Source organism: Barbus barbus (genome assembly GCF_936440315.1).
Source record: "Barbus barbus genome assembly, chromosome: 17".
NCBI lineage: Eukaryota > Metazoa > Chordata > Actinopteri > Cypriniformes > Cyprinidae > Barbus > Barbus barbus.
This window is the reverse complement of record NC_136745.1, coordinates 19,154,247-19,171,436: the sequence shown is the minus strand read 5'-3', so window position 1 is coordinate 19,171,436 and position 17,190 is coordinate 19,154,247. Positions and strand designations below refer to the sequence as shown.

General features: G+C 38.8%; 1 protein-coding gene across 2 annotated transcripts in view; it reads left to right on the top strand.

The window, feature by feature from the left end:
• The first annotated feature begins 2,053 nt into the window (after positions 1–2,053).
• LOC306883761 (tenomodulin-like) overlaps positions 2,054–17,190 on the top strand; it is a 38,318-nt gene continuing 23,181 nt past the window's right edge. Inside the window, exons 1-2 of one of the 2 annotated variants that reach the window (XM_079439222.1) lie at positions 2,054–2,197; positions 9,715–9,855. In XM_079439222.1, coding sequence (XP_079295348.1) covers positions 2,150–2,197; positions 9,715–9,855 — 189 coding nt within the window. In that variant the 5' untranslated portion in view covers positions 2,054–2,149. The remainder of the gene's footprint in view (positions 2,198–9,714; positions 9,856–17,190) is intronic. The other variant, XM_079439223.1, reaches the window with a different exon arrangement.

The window sequence follows — 17,190 nt, the reverse complement described above, 5'->3', positions numbered from 1 at the left end:
ATTTAAAAAGACCCTGTCTCCATCTGAATACCTTTATTTATTAGGTTAGTGAAAGATGCTTGTTAATCTTGCTTTGTCATTGCTCTCATCTGAAGTAAAATTGTAATATTCAACCTTGTGCGTGCTAAATTGGGCAACCGAAAAGACATTTTATCATTTTCTATCACTGCTTGTATGATTCATGGTCACATAAGAGATTGAAATATGCTTATTTTCCTCTCCTGCATACAGTAGAGGAACACAGCAAAATGTATTCTGTGGTTAATAGGTTCACTTTTGTTGGCCAGAGATGAGCTTTTCATCCTCCTTTCCTTGCCCTTCATCACACAACCAGGTGACATCAGCCAAGTCCTTTAGAAACAGCAGGCTCTCGTAGTGGTCTCCATTGGCAGTGTGTGTGGGTGTCTTTTGTGAATCTTTGACAGAAGCAGCCTTGGCAATAGAGAACAGAAGATGAGAAGTGGAGGCTCTTGTGCTACATGTAGTTGAGTAGGATAGCAAAGCTTCATCATGAGCAAATGAAACTCCCTTTACAATCAAACATGAAAAATGACGATTCAATTTTAAGTAAACAGTTTTGTTTTGTTTTTTCATGGAGAAAAATCTGAAATTAACAGAGTTCAGAAAAGAACTTAAGTTAACATTCTTTACTACTTTCACAAGAAGCATAATGTCAGGCATCGACAAACATGCGTTTGCAGATGGCAAGTAGCTGATGATTTCTCAGAAACAGCGTGGTTGTGTCTGTGTTCTCATTAATTAACAACAAGCTTGCGGTTCACATAACAGTGCATGAAACACCAGTGGAAATAGCGACGATAAGCTTGATAAATCTGAAAAAATATTATTAATGTGCAATGCATTAAGGTGAAAACCTTGGTGAAAAGAAAGTGTTAGGTTCACAGTTGTGCCCTATTTATCTGATTTGAAATGACAAATAAGTTAATCACCCTTTTTCTTTGTAGTCAGAAATAATTGGTACATCACCCTACTCTTATCTCCTTCATTCAATCTTCTGTACTGGCTGAGTGTTTCACATTGTTTTCTTTGGCCTTCCAATGTCATTCCAGTTCTCCGAAGTGTTGTTTGTTTTATTTTTATGGCTCAGAAAGCCTTCCTCTGCTGTCTTGAGTGCTGCTGGGTTGGAATGGCTCTCGATGGGAGCTCCACACTTCTGTTTAAACAGATTTCCAGATGAGTTATGCAAAATGAAAATGCCAGTGTGACCGTAAAGATTTAGTCAAGCTGGTTGCAAAACACCTGGCTGACACTGGCTATTCAAATATTAGCCTAAAACACTAGTTTCTCACCATTTTATTGACTGAGCACCATACAGAGTCCTTCTGTATTTCTTGTAATTTCCAGTATGGACCACCACAAGCTTTCACATTCAACTTTGTGAGATTGTAAAATATGTCAAATATTTACATAAAAGAAATCTTAAGTACTCATCATGTCTTATTTTTCAAGTCAGGGTCAAATTTATCCAAACATCTTGGGTCAAACTTGAAATAATATAAGGTATGCGAGCACCTCAAATATCGGCTCACATCTTAAGGTCAACTGCGATTTCTGCCTTTGCTGTAAGGGAAGTGTTATAGCAGAAGCTATGGGTTATAAATATCACAGCTTTTATCCATTATCCACAGTCTCCAAGTGCAGACCTCAGAGACACACCTCGATAAAAGAATCGCTATCAAACTGCACAAAAGTTTTTCACACTGATTTTTAGTCAACATTCATGTCATGAAAAACTTGATGCGTTTGATACTTGTGCTTACATTTGATAAGTACACTGTTTTAGAATTAATAATTTTATATGGTTTCAAATTCAGAATGTGGGCTTGCAACTTCCAAAGTTACTTGCTACGAAAAGCAAATAATAGCAGAGTGCATTGTCCTATAATCTAATAATGCTCACATCAGTATAACCTCCATTCATAGATGAATGTGAGAACATCTGCTTTGTGTACGAAAAGAACCACAGTAGTTAAAGTTATTCCATCCCATCTGAAGGAGGAACCCTCCCTCTTGATCAGGTTCCCAAATTACCAGTGGAAAGAAAGTTTGGCTCTTTGGATTCCAGTGAGAGGGACTTCTGGGTGGAAGAAGGTTTCCAGAGAAGATTATCTGCGCTCCAGCTACAATTATGGAGAGTAACCCTTACTTCAGCAGTCAACAAGTGCTTTGCAAAGATGTGAGTATTTTTTATGTGATTCAAAATTAGAAAGTTAAAACTCATAAATCTAAATGAGGGGGAGAAAAATCTAAAAGAAAATCGATTTTCAGATGGAATGATGATTCTCTCTGTAATGTATAAATATTAAATAATTAACTAAATTATATTTTCTGCTTTTTAAAATGCTTAAAAGGTTCAGTATAGAGGATTTGATAAGTGGACGATCTCAGATTGATTTTGAATTTGTGTTAAATTGCTCTTTTCAAAAGTTGTGATATGTGAATGTCAGGTAGGGTAAAATGTTAATTATTTCAGACTGCAAGCTTTTTGAGTGTTTGGTTTTCCGAGTTGCTTTCTTGCACTCTGTGCCTCTTCTCCAGCTGAGCGTCGCACTGCACGGCTGTATGGCTAGACATTTACTACTGTGCAAATTATTCCACATGATTTACAATTAAGTAATCAAGATCATTTTCTCAGCATTGTATACACAATCATGTGTCTGCTCTGCTGAAAATGAGTGGATTTCTTTTCAAAAATAATGTAAACACTGAATTATTAATATACCCTTTTAGACTAGCATGGAGCCGGTGATGATAAATATAGATTTGAGCAATTGTACAACAGTGTGCAATTTCTTTTAAGAAGAAAGATCTCTATTGCCGCCAATGATGTGAAATAACAGACATTACAGGGGGATTCTTCCCGATTTATCCATTCAGATGAAAATTGTCTTAGGACAACCGTCTACACAGCGTCTATTATCTTCCTTTACTCTTATTCTCTCTCTCCCTCCACCTTTCTTTCAACTTTTTTTCCTTTCCTCTCTCATCTCCCCGTCTCTTTTCTCGCACCCTCCCTCCAGCTCTACCTCTCTCTTTCTCCTCTTCACCCTTCCTCACTCTCTCTCTCATCAGCAGGGGGCCCTCGGCTCCCTTCATCACTGTAGACTCAGACTCAATCCCGCAACAGCAGAATTGCCTCGCTGATTCTTAACGTTAAACCGGTTTAATACTGTTTTGCTGGCAGCCGTCTGTATATTTTCAGAGCCATTTGTATTCCGAGCAGATGGAACGTTGTCCTCCAGTCAAGTTTCCACTGCTTATGCAACCTCTGGATTTCAACTCCATCTCTATTCACATTTTTTGCTTCATGCAAGAGGAAATTCTTCTTTAGAGGAATTTCAGGCTTCTCTAATTGTTTTTCCTCCCATCATGTGTAGAGAGAGGGCCTATGACTGGATGTTTTTAACAGGGCATTCATTACACTCGATGTGAAACTGTCTTATTCAGCACATTTATACTACAGGCAGAAACTTAAGTCTTAAGAGATGAACTAATGAGACAAAGCGGGTTTTACAAGCTTGTCTCGACGTTACTGATTGGAGTGTTTTTGAAGCTGCTGCAAACGATCTGGACGAGCTCACAGAGACTGTAACATCTTATCGTAAGTCGTGGCCTAATGGTTAGAGAGTCGGACTTGTAATCCAAAGGTTGCGGGTTCGAGTCCCCGGCCGGCAGGAATTGTAGGTGGGGGGAGTGAATGTCCAGCGCTCTCTCCACCCTCAATACCACGACTGAGGTGCCCTTGAGCAAGGCACCGAACCCCCAACTGCTCCCCGGGCGCTGCAGCATAAAATGGCTGCCCACTGCTCCGGGTGTATGTTCACGGTGTGTGTGTGTTCACTGCTGTGTGTGTGCACGTTGGATGGGTTAAATGCAGAGCACGAATTCCGAGTATGGGTCACCATATTTGGCTGAATGTCACTTCACTTATATAAATTTCTGTAAGGATATGTGCATTCCTACCAGGACTCATCTAACTTATAACAACGACAAACCATGGTTTACTGCTAAACTCAGACAGCTCCGTCAGGCCAAAGAAGATGCTTACAGGAATGGGAACGGAGTCTTGTATAAACAGGCCAAATACACACTGGAAAAGAAGATCAGAGTGGCAAAGAGGAATTATTCCAATAAGCTAAGGATCCAATTATCTTCCAGTGACACGGCTTCAGTGTGGAAAGGTCTGAAAGACATCACCAATTACAAGACACCATCCCAGCACTATGGAGAATCAACAACTGGCAGACGATCTGAATGAGTTCTGTTGCAGGTTTGAAAAAACACCATTCACACCTCCTGCAACCCCCCTCTCCCCACACCTGAACTGCAGATAAGAGAAGATGACGTGTGCCAGGTCTTCAAAAAGAACAAGAGAAGGAAGGCACCAGGCCCAGACGGTGTGACACCAGCCTGTCTGAAATCCTGTGCTGACCAGCTAGCCCCCATCTTCACACAGATCTTCAACAGATCACTGGAGCTGTGTGAAGTCCCCTCATGCTTCAAACGCTCCACCATCATCCCCGTCCCAAAGAAACCCAAGATAACAGGACTTAACGACTACAGACCCGTGGCTTTAACATCTGTGGTCACGAAGTCATTTGAAAAACTGGTTTTGGCTTATCTGAAGGACATCACTGGACCCTTTCCGGGCCCCCTGCAATTTGCCTACAGAGCAAACAGGTCTGTGGATGATGCAGTCAACATGGGACTGCATTACATACTGCAACACGTGGACAGACCAGGGACTTATGTGAGGATCCTGTTTGTGGACTTCAGCTCGGCCTTTAACACTATCATTCCAGACCTCCTCCTGCCCAAACTAACTCAGCTCTCCGTCCCAACCTCTGTCTGTAAGTGGATCAACAGCTTCCTGAAAGACAGGCAGCAGCTAGTGAGTCTGGGAAAATACACACCCAGCACCCGCAGCATCAGCACTGGCGCTCCTCAGGGGTGCGTTCTCTCCCCACTGCTCTTCTCTCTGTACACCAACGACTGCACATCTAAAGACCCCTCTGTTAAGCTCCTGAAGTTTGCAGATGACACCACACTGATCGGCCTCATCCAGGATGGTGACGAGTCTGCTTACAGACAGGAGGTTAAGGAGCTGGCTGTCTGGTGCAGTCTTAACAACCTGGAGCTCAACACGCTCAAAACAGTGGAGATTATCGTGGACTTCAGGAGAAACCCCCCTGCACTCCCCCCACTCACCATCATGAACAGCACCATGACTGTAGTGGAGTCATTCAGATTCCTGGGCACCACAATCTCTCAGGACCTGAAGTGGGACAATCACATTGACTCTATTGTCAAAAAGGCCCAGCAGAGGTTGCACTTACTTCACCAGCTGAGGAAGTTCAACCTGCCACAGGAGCTGCTGAAACAGTTCTACTCCGCCATCATTGAATCCATCCTCTGCAGTTCTATAACTGTCTGGTTCAGCTCAGCTACCAAATCTGACCTCAGAAGACTAAAGAAGGCAGTCCAGACAGCTGAGCGAATCATTGGTACAACCCTCCCCACTCTCCAAGAACTACTCATCCAGAGTGAGCAAAAGGGCTAGTAAAATCACTCTGGACCCCTCACATCCAGCACACTCCCTCTTTGAACTGTTACCGTCTGGTCGACGCTACAGAGTTCTGAGCACCAAAACAACCAGACATAGGAACAGTTTCTTCCCTCGGGCAATCCATCTCATGAACATTTGAACTCTTAACAATAAACATGAAACACTTTTTTTTTTTTTTATTTAACACACATAATTATTACATTTCAAATTTGCACCTAACATACCTGTACATACTGAATTGTCTACTTTGTATATTGTGTTTGTGCTATTTTGCATATTGTCCATTTTGTATATAATTTTTTTTTATTATCTGTGTCCTGTCCTGTCGCTGTCATTCTGTCGCACTGTGGATCTACTGTCACTAAAACAAATTCCTTGTATGTGCAAACATACCTGGCAATAAAGCTAATTCTGATTCTGATTCTATATGATTCTATATGTGTGCATATTTTTAATAATATCTCTCTCTCTCTCTCTATATATATATATATATATATATATATATATATATATATATATATATATATATATATATATATATATATATATATATATATATAAAAGATACTGTAAAGTACAATCGCAGGAGTCACCACCTTGGGTGACATTAGGGGTGGGCTACTGGGACTTAAGCCACCTTTGCCACAAATAAAATTATTCAGAGCTGCAGGCTGCTCTATAAATCAGACGTGGTCATATTTTGACTATTTTGCATAAAATCTGCCGTATTTTGTTATTTATTCTGTCACAAAGTGAAAGAAATGATGGCGCCGCTTTCCATTCCATGGCCCACACCAAAGTATTCAGAAAAAAAACGCACTGACTTTGGTCCATTCAGATATCTTGGCAAAGAAGAAAATATTTTAAAGACATAACTCTGAAAATGGAGCAGAACATACAGTGCTTAAGGATATTTTGTCAAATTTAGCTAGACATTAGCAGTTTTGGGAAAAATCTGTTTTATTAAAACATAATGCTAATAATATACAGAAACTATTTTTATATCAGAAGTGCTAATATTAATAATAGCCTGCTAACTTGTAAACAACACTTGCCGAATCTAATGGCTAATGTGCTTCAAACCATAGAAGAAAAACCTTGAGTTTTTTAAACTCCCATTTTAAAGTACACTGTAAAAAACAATCAACAAGTAACAAAAGTGTCCCTCAAGGTATCTTGATCAAGGTAATCTGACCCGCACCCAAAAAAGCATAGAATTTATGACAAAAACTGCAGATTCAATTCAGATTCAGATTCAGTCGATTCAATGATTTTATGTGAGTGTAATAAAAAAGTAAAAACAGTGTATATTGTGGGTCAATTTTTATTTTTTGGGGGGGGGGGGGGTACCATACAAAAACTGACACAATCCAGAAAAGATGCATACTCAAACGAAGGACTGAGACTGCAGAATGTCCCCAATGCAGAAATTACATGCATAAAAGGAAGGACAGTTAATTTTCTAATATGAAAGTTGCACAAATTAAATGTAAATAATAAATGTACAAACTAAAACACATACTTGTAGTTTTGATTTGTGAAAGCACTCTCCTCGCTTCTACTGGCTTTATGACGTGAAGGACACTCTCTTGTACATGGTTCACGATGATATGCGTTTTCTAGATGGATGGGATGTGAAACATGTTTTCAGGAAATGTGCCTCATTTCAAGCCTTGACGCATGACTTTTTAGAGTTTTTCACAGAAACACCACAACGAATATAATATAAAATAATCATATACATCTTTTAAATTATAAAATTCTCACCTTTTTAGCTCGCCCCTGATATCAGCTGCTCAAGTAAACATATCTGCAGAGAAAAACAAATACAAGCATGTGAGTGTATGGGACATTATAATTAAAAATACTACAAAAATCCAAAGAAATTTTAGTACTGTTAGTAGTAGAACACATATCATTCCGGTTCTGTGCACCTGTTCGTGCTTCAGTGAAGGCAGCGCATTAATTTAGAGGTGATTAAACTGACTGGAACCATAGGTGTTAACTAACCGTTTGAACAAACACCAGCCAATCAGAATCAAGTGTTATTAGACACACCAACTGCGCTGACACTAACCACAGTCTAAGCTTGAATTAAATTCAAAAATACCATAAAAATATATAAAAATACAACACAGTCTAAGTCTGAATGACATCTACACCGCCTGAAGTTGACTCTAACTGAATTTAGGTCTCCCAATCAAACTGATCTCAGAGTATCCTGAAGTTTTCACTCATTGATAAGAGCATTGTAAGTTTCTAGACGAAGCCTACATTGAATAATTCAGACGTCACGTCATTTGCCTATGATTAAATAGAAATCGGTGCTATAATCATCATCTGAGGAAATTCCCTCATGTGGAAAAATGGCGCTTAACTATTCGACAGAATGCAACTGGAATCAAAATAGGAGCACAACTTGATTACTGTCAAGCAACAAACATAACTACACTAACGTACCTTCAACTAAAACGAGACCTCAAATGTAAAAATCATAAACATTAGGCCTAACGGTCCGAGTCCAAGTTTAAAAACACACGTAATCAAATTAAGCTTAATAACAACACTAACAATGACAGTCAAAACAAAGTTACCAATAGAAACTAATATTGTTCAGAAAATATGCATTTTACCTGCTTTTGATGCATTTTACCTGCTTTTGATCCACATGCATGAATAACTGCCGAGAGAAAGTTGAGTGATTCCCGCCGCTGCTGCCTCACAACTTCACTGTGTGCCTAGTAGGGATGGGCGGATCGATCCTAAAGTATCAATACTTTCGATACTGATGTTGTATCGAAAGGATCGATCCTCACCATAGACTAAAGATATCGATTCTAAAGTGCATTTTTTAAACACTAATTTTATTTATCAAGAAATTCGGTGCATGAAATAAGCTTCTACGTGTTAGTCTAATTGTGTTAGAGCTATTTATCCTGTTCATTCGAACACTGGATACTGGGCTTGAAAATATCGGTATCGGATCGAAAATAAAATAAGAGGTATTGCCCATCCCTAGTGCCTAGAGGAGAGGTATCCTTCTGCTGGGCGGGATTTCCTCTAGTTCTTCATAGTTATCATAAATGACTGTTTATTTTAACAAAGAATGTATGATGATATGACAAAATAAGTAATTCGTTAGGAAGGATGTAACTCATTTGGGACCAGATATCACCGTTGACAGGTTTTATTCCTGTAAAAACACTATTTAAAATTATAAAATTACTATAAAAGGTAATCTGTTAAATAAAAATGCATATTTATAAGTTTTGATAAATTTGCGATTGTTTTTATGTGAAAAAAAGCAAAAACAAAAATATTCTTTTAAAAAACTGAACTTTTATGGTTATTCACAGTTACAGGTTTGCCATGTTATTTTACATAGAACATGTACATTTACAGTCTATTTCTGTAATTTTACAATTTTCCCCCGTATTTCAAAAATACAGAAAAAGTCTGTAAATTTTTTTTTTTTTTTACAGTGTAGGCCTACAGTACATATAGTGTTAAATATGACACCTGTAGGTTAGTGTGACCTTTTTAGTTTTATATTTAAAGATTTATTTAATCTAAATGACACCTCACAGCAACATTTCAACATTATTATTATAATAAAGTGCATTATTCAATATTTCATCAAAGCATGAAACCATACACATTCATAGAGGCCTGGGCTATAAGCTCTAAATATCCAGCGCCCCTGGTCACCGCTGCTATTTCTGTTCTTTAAGCTTCTGTTTCGGCAAGAGACGTTGGCTAATTGAAGCTTGTTCCTCCATATTTCATAATTCTGATTGGCCATGTCCTGAGAGATAGTGGAGCACACCACTGTGAATAGTAAGCCTTAAGACTCTCCCTCCTGGAACTCAGCCGGAACAAAAGCCTCTCTTTATTAATTTGCGGTCATAAGCTCCGGGAATTTAATCGAACAGACAAACTTTTAATTTGGGACAATTTTAATAAATGTGACCTTTTGTTCTGATCTCAGAAGAATTCAAATTGCCTATGTGATTATTTCTTTCTTAGTTGAGCATTGTGGTGCATAATATATTCAATGTGTGAAACCTTTACATGAAATCACACCATATAAATGTTCAAATGTACGATAACGTGACTGTTTTTTATAGGTTGAGCTGGGGAAAGAGAAGGAAAGAAAGGCCAGGTATCGTGCTTACCAGTGTGCCGCCATCATCCTGAGTGTGGTATTCCTGATATTGGCCCTTTGTATCTTCAGTTTGAGATATATATGGAGTCCAAACCCTGGGAAGGTAAGAGAAATCCAAATAAATTGTGGAGACCAAGAGATATTATTGAGCATGGTACATGGCTGTGGATTAATTAGGAAATGATTAGAATAACAATGGTGGAATGGAAATGAAAGACACAGAAACATCTGCAGTCACTGTTTAGTATTCTTGGAACTGACTGAATCCAATCTTGATTTTCTTGGCATAAACAATAACATCACAGAGTTGGAGAAAACGGCAGAATGAATAGATAAATACATAGTAAGTTTTTTTTTTTTATAATAAGATTGCTACAATAACCAGAACTGCAAAACATAGATATTATTCATTAAAGTTCCTCAATTCTTGTTGATACCCAGAAACAGACAGCATGTAAGTAATTGCCAATACTGGGGTGTCAACAAGCAAGCAAACCTTATGGTTCGGTATACTACGTTATGCATAAATTCTTCTAGAGGATGTAACTAGTTTAAAAGCCAATTCTTTTAACGCATTTGCTGAAGCTCCGGTCTAATTTCTGCATCAGATATTTCACGCTCCTGCTTGAGGAGTCATCACTTTGAGCTGCAGAAGCAGTGAAGATTCTCACAGTGCATGTAATGGGCTTAATGACACTGGAAGTCTGGGCTGTGGAGATCGACAGCAAGCGTTCACACTCTCGAACTGCTGCGGTCGGCTAACTTAAGGCCTGTGTAGTCGCTGATATCCAGCAACGAGTGGTATAATGGTGCTTTAAAACACAATGATAGGCCCAACTGTTTGGGGGTCTCCTCTCAACAGCAGTCAGGGGGAAATATTAGGCAAGCAATGAGTGTGTGTGTGTGTGTGTGTGTGTGGGTGTGGGTGTGTTTTACACACACAGTACACCTCATGTGCTGACATCAACAATGAAACCTGAATATGCAACTATAGCAGCTCCGGGCATCACAACTCTGTAGCTTAGATATGAATATTTCAAACCAACACTGCATATTTCATAAGCCCCGCCTCCCCTTATTTAGACTTGATGAAATATGAAATGTTTCTCATTTTCCTTACTTTGCTAGGTAAGACATCATCAATTATTCCCATGCTTTTAAAAGGTACAGCTCCTGACAAACTAATTAGAAGTCAATACATCAACAGAGCAGGAGATTGTCTTTGCCAATCCCTCCATGCGGCAGCAGGGAGCGGCAAAGCGGTCTCCTGTGTCTAGCTTTGCATAAACTGCTGTGAAAAGGTAATTTGCTCACCATATTGTATTTCAATATGACATAGTAACCGCTTGGGAACTTCTTTTAATTACTTACAAACATATGTTGTTACAGAAGCCCAGGGAAGATAGAGAGTTGGCCATCATTCTTTACACAACTATGTGTTTAAGATGGGCGTGTGTGCGTCTGACTGTGCGACTGCGTGTTGTCCAATGCCGCCATCATGTTTATCGTGTCCTAATTATTGTTCTACTGGTTCCTGTGGGATTAGATGCCTGTAATATCACCTAATATTGCCGAATTTAAAGCAAATGCCTTTAAAATGAGACACGTCGTCGTACTACTTTATCCAAAAACATCTGCTGCGGTAAGCTGATGTCATCTATTTTTCTGACCTTTCTGAATGCTCGTTGTCTCTTAAGGAACCGTGGTTGACAGACGCACGTGCAGCACCCAAGCCGTGTTCTTTCAGTCTACCTTATCAGGCCCAAACCACCGGTGTCTGTCATATTGACCGCGGTGTCGGCGAACACCTCGAATAGATCACACGAAGAGCGACGGAGAGGTGCTGCGAAATTGCTTTCGCCGCACACGTCTGTCAGGCTCACGAGACGCCCCCCATTACTCAAGCTGAAATTACTTCGCTCACCTTGTTGCCATGTTGTGTTTGCAAGGCAGCCTCGCAAAATGTGCCCCCAACCAGCTCTTAAGGACTTCTGTGTCCTGATGTGTATCTTAATGAACACAGTTGCACCTGCTCTCCAGTAAAAGTGGCAGGTGCCGGGCAAGGAGCAGCCCCCCCGAGCAGGTTTGTTTACCCGCCGTGTCCAGCAACCAGGCTTTTTTTCTCTTTTTCTTTTTTTTTGGGGGGGGGGCTGTCGTGTCGGTCTCTTTGCAGGAAGGATGGATGGACCCCAGGAAGGCATGATGCTTTCAGAAAGAGATCTTAAAATAGGCCAAACCTTTGTTTGCCCCTTCTCTCTCTATGTGTCGAAAATCCTCAGGTCTTCAGATCTTAAGGGAAAATAATTAAAGTAATGAAGCAGACCGGCCAATCCGAGCAGCTGCTTTTGGAAGCCCCTCCAGACGGATGGTGCTTTCGGGTCTGCAATCTTCTTTTATTACACTCATCAGATTCATTTATTCACTTATGAGCTTGTGTTTTTACCGAGCTGATGCAATAGTCTCTGACCTCCACCTGGCTGAAACAAACTGCTCCCTTGTAAAGCAGAGGTAGGGGAACATGACACATCCGCTCTACCCAGTCAGGGGCTCTCAGGTGGATTTTGAACACCTGTAGAAGTTTTTCATATGTTTTCAGGCGCACTGCAGGATTCCTGTTAAATATTATGAAGAGAAAAATGAGAGCCTGTGCAAAGGTAATAAGTCTGTAGCCATTTTTTGATGGTTCCTCACATGTTAGCATCAGGAGCAATGACCTAGAAAGACAAAATTAAAATTCAAAAAGCAGAACGATTAAAAGAAATCCTTTTAGCATAACTATTAATTCATAAACAAAAAACATGTAATGGATCCTGTCAACAGCTTCAATCACAAACATGGTTGTGTGCCATTGGCAATTGACGAATTGTAATTTGGATGTACTGAATTTTAAAGAAATAGTAATTTCAATCTGAACAGCAACGTTTGTGGAAAAAGAACCATCAAAGCCTTTTGTTTGAAGGTTCAAAAGCCTTTCAGAGAGAGAATTAATTTGCTAGAAAGCATTACTTTGATTTATTTGAATTATAATTGAGTAAATTACTCTTCCTGTCATTCAAATCAAATGAACTAACAATTTCAAGAATGATTTGAGTTAATATTATTCATTTTATCACATTTACTGTATATAATTCACTAAACATTTTCTCTTATTTATTATGATTCACACCTATTTCACATGTGTAAAATTAGAGAAAAGGCATAAGAAGGAGAAAAAAAATAATTGCATGATGACACTGGTCATTCGTTGCTGTGGCAACAGCCGGACTGGAATCTATACAGATAACCAGCCACTCCATAGCAAAGACATATTTAGTACTAGTTTTGGGAAATCTCTAATATTACTTTAGATAGACAAATGCATGTTCTTGGTCCATGCAAGAAACACACATAAAATATTTTCCACTTAATTATGGATGTGCTGGCCATTTCCCTTACCCTACATTGCCTCTTCCTCTTTCCCATCAAGACGTCGACTCCTGAAAATCAGAGCACAGAACAGAGATCAGTTCTCTTTCTCTTGCACAATTTAGATTCTGATTGAGCTTTTACATCCTGTTTCGATTCTACACAGGGTGCCAAGAACTAGTCCTGCCACACAGCTCTCTCACATAAGAGTAGATTTCAGCAGATTAACTTTTCTGAAGCCATTCTTAACACCACCCAGATCCACAGAATGTGCCTCATTATTTCAAATGGATTAAGGGTTAAATCTGTCATCCAGATATGGAGTTAAATTCACAGTCATTGAGATGTAAATGAATAATAGTTAAGGGGAATTTCCCATTCTGATATGAGATCTGTTTCTGAATTTTATCTATATAACAAGCTTAAAAATGGACACAGTCACTCGTCAGTGTGATGACATTACTGGACTGAACCGGTTGTTGTTTTGTTGCTTCAGTTTGGCACTTATCAAAGGTAGTTTCCCAGCGTACCCCAGCAGATGTGTTTCTGTTAGTCAGTCAGTGTTAATAGCCCTTTGGGGGGATCCTGCTTGATTCAGTGATAAAATATTAAACACAAAGATGATTGGCATCTCCAAGTGGGGGATGAAAGATTTCCGATGAGAGTGGCAATGCATGCACGCAATGCATAGTATTGACCTGCATACTAGTTGGGGGCTGGCATGTTGTTAAGCATTGTGTCTTTTAAATCATCAATATCAAAATTATAGCATAAGAAAATGTTCATACTGGCAAATAATGGGATTTGACCTGCTGAAAGTGTGACATTTGCACGGTACCGAGAAAAACAAAACAGACATCCTCAAAGATGACAACAGGCCCAGTGTGGAACTAAAACATTACATAGCTTGCCTTTTCACTTGACATAGCAGCAATCTAACCAACAGACACCTTGAAATTGATCAGTGCATAATTTATCTCTTCAACACATGTTGTATATGAGACAATCTGTCATGGTTTTTAAATGAAACGGAAAAAAAGAAGCGTCTGTCTATCACCTAACAATGAACTACTTAAATTTCTGTTTCATGTTTTAAGAAACTGGAATATGTTCAGATTGTTTCGAAAACACAACCACACTGGCAATGTTAAACACAAGGATTTTTGATTTCTTCAAAAGTGATGAGATGGAAAAATCAGCATCATATGACCACTAAATATTAACAATGCGTTAAACAATTTATTTTAAAGAAAACTTTCTGTAAAGAATAAGATCGTTTGATTTAATAGAGTATATATAATTAATTAGATGCTATTGTAGTCAAATGAATATGAAAAAAAAAAAATATTGAAACTATGACTAAACCAAAAAAACTGCAGTCATTAAGACTCTTGATAAGTCTTTTTCCACTGACCACTAGGGTGATTTCAGACAGGAAATAAAATCAAGCAATAGGCATGGCGTCTCATCAAAACTTTGAGCAGATAAATTGCTTCAAAAAACACAAATACACAATATCTCATCGTGTCATGTTTACATTCTAATAAGCTATGAAGTAAAAATGCACAAAAATCTTAATTAGCACATTACTGATTCAATCAAACATGTCAATCTTTTATCTCACTCTTCACCACTGAGGAGTGAGATGGGGGGGGGGGTAGATTTGTGGAACAGCAAAGACGAGATACACTGAATAGCACCAATGACCTTGTAGATATTGTCCACAAGCTGTTGGAATGTGATATGATTTTCATCAGAGATGTGGAGCTCATTCATCTACTAATGACACAGCCAAAGTCTGTAAGAAGAGTAAACACGAGGTGTTGATTCACTCGTGCTCTACCTAGGTCTATAATTTTGCTCTCTGCTTATGGAGGCATTGACAGCAGGCAGCGAAATCAAGTCAATTTTACTTCTTGAAAGAAAGTAATTTAAAAAACCCTCAGACAGTGTCACTATTTGCAGTAAACACAGATGTATTCCGCATGCCAATGTTACAACTGAATATGGCTCTCCAGAAAGCTTGACTGAGAGAATTAGCTTATTTTCAATATGCTTTGAACATGCTTTGAAACTCATCATCATTTAATAACTGGGCACATCATCATACAGATTTTAATGGGGCAAAATTATGAAACATTAGAAGATATCTGATTGCATCGGGAATGTGAAAAATAGCTGCATGCATATATAATACATTACATGTGCTATGTGATAAAGCGACATTCAGAGAGCTCTCTACTTCCTTATCCACTTGAAATCCTCAGTAAGTGGAAGACTGTGTTTCCATTTACACACCAAAGGTTAACACCATTTTGCCGCGGTTAACTACAAAGCCATCTCTGCATTGAGAACTTTTTTTTGTTGACACAATCCTCCAAGCTCTGAACCTACTTGCTCTGCATGATACTGGAAAAAACTGTCTGTCGACAGAGAAACAGCAAGAGCACAAATACTTGATCATCAACACTGGAGATACAAGCCTCATTTAGAGAGGACTGTGATATACATCATGCAAAATGTAGTCAGTATTATGAGAAATCACTGATATTACTAAAGATAAAACACACAAATGAAACGGAAGATCATTAATAGATGCATCATAGTTGTCGGGATGTTTGTATTTGATCATGCTATATAGACCATGTTTTACTTAATACACGCATCAATAAGGAAATGCCTTTAATTTAGCATAATTTTGGTAACATTAACTATAGATTCTTACAGATGTGTTTATAATTTTTTTTTATCTAACCGTGGTAACGAGGGAATGTTTTTACACTGATCTTACAAATTAAACTATGGTTAATACGCAAGAAATGTTGAAAGTCTTTAAAAACTCCTCAGTTAGCTACATTTGCAGCTTGCAATAATAACTTGTAATTAATACCTTGACATATTCTATTGCAGCCTTTACATTTTTATTCTGTCCACTACTAAGCTGATCCTTCGGATCACAACTTTTGGCGCATTTACATTTAAAGCTTTCGTATGGAATCTTGGCAAGCTTTGGTTCTCATCCTTTTTATGTAGATCTATGTCTTGAGCTAGGCTTTAGAGACCAAAATAAACTGCTGCCCCTCCGTTCACCCAAGGCAAAAGCACAGAGACCAGAATGTTGTTACTATGCGAGCGATACATGATGACTCCCATCACTGGGGCTTTACCTGAAAAACACTTTAAGAGCAGAGCGATTCTAAAGCTCTCTCTGGTCTCAACGCTTGCCTCAGGTCTCCCTGCTTGCCACATTGCAGGATGGAGTGTCAGATAAGTAATATTCTGCTTTCAAGACAAGAGGTCCTATGAGATCTGCTATGAATGAAGTGAGGCTTATAAAATAAATGCTTTTAGAAGAGAAACTGTTGTCCAAACACAATTTTCCATTATCTACCCCTAAAAATTCAAGGTTCTTCTGTTAAATTTAGTCAAGCTGTCGTGTGGGCTAGTTATTTTGCATTCGTTATGCACCTTTTCATACAAATTAGTGAACTGAAATGGTCTTCCGCTCAGAAAATCGCTACTTTCTGGACCTCAGTCAATAGTTTTAAATGAAAACAGCTCCTTAATAGTTCTCCTCAGCCATTTCTCTTCTCATTAGCAGCTAATGTTGTTAATCAAATTATCCCATGCATCTGAAAGCTTGAAAATACAGAGCGTTTGCTCTCACAAGCAGTCTGAATTCCACTTAGCCACTGGAGTATTGAATGTCTTCAGTCAATTTAGTCATTTTTAGTGAGTCTGAGTAACAATCGGGGTCATCATGTCTTCTCCCACAGCAGGAGAGGTTACCTCCTTTGTGGCTACATGGGTCTGAACCCAGCTCTCAGATGGGCATTTAGCTCCATATTTTCCGTGTGAAATCTGTTTTACATTCACAAAGAACTGCCAGAGTGTGCCAGCATTTTGAACAGTGTTTGATGAATATTTCATGCGGTATCCTGTACCCTATTATGACGGAAGATTGGCCTGCATTCTTACACTGCGAGGCCATTCAGAGGAACAATCAGTTACAGGAATCATTGTGTGTTTTTCA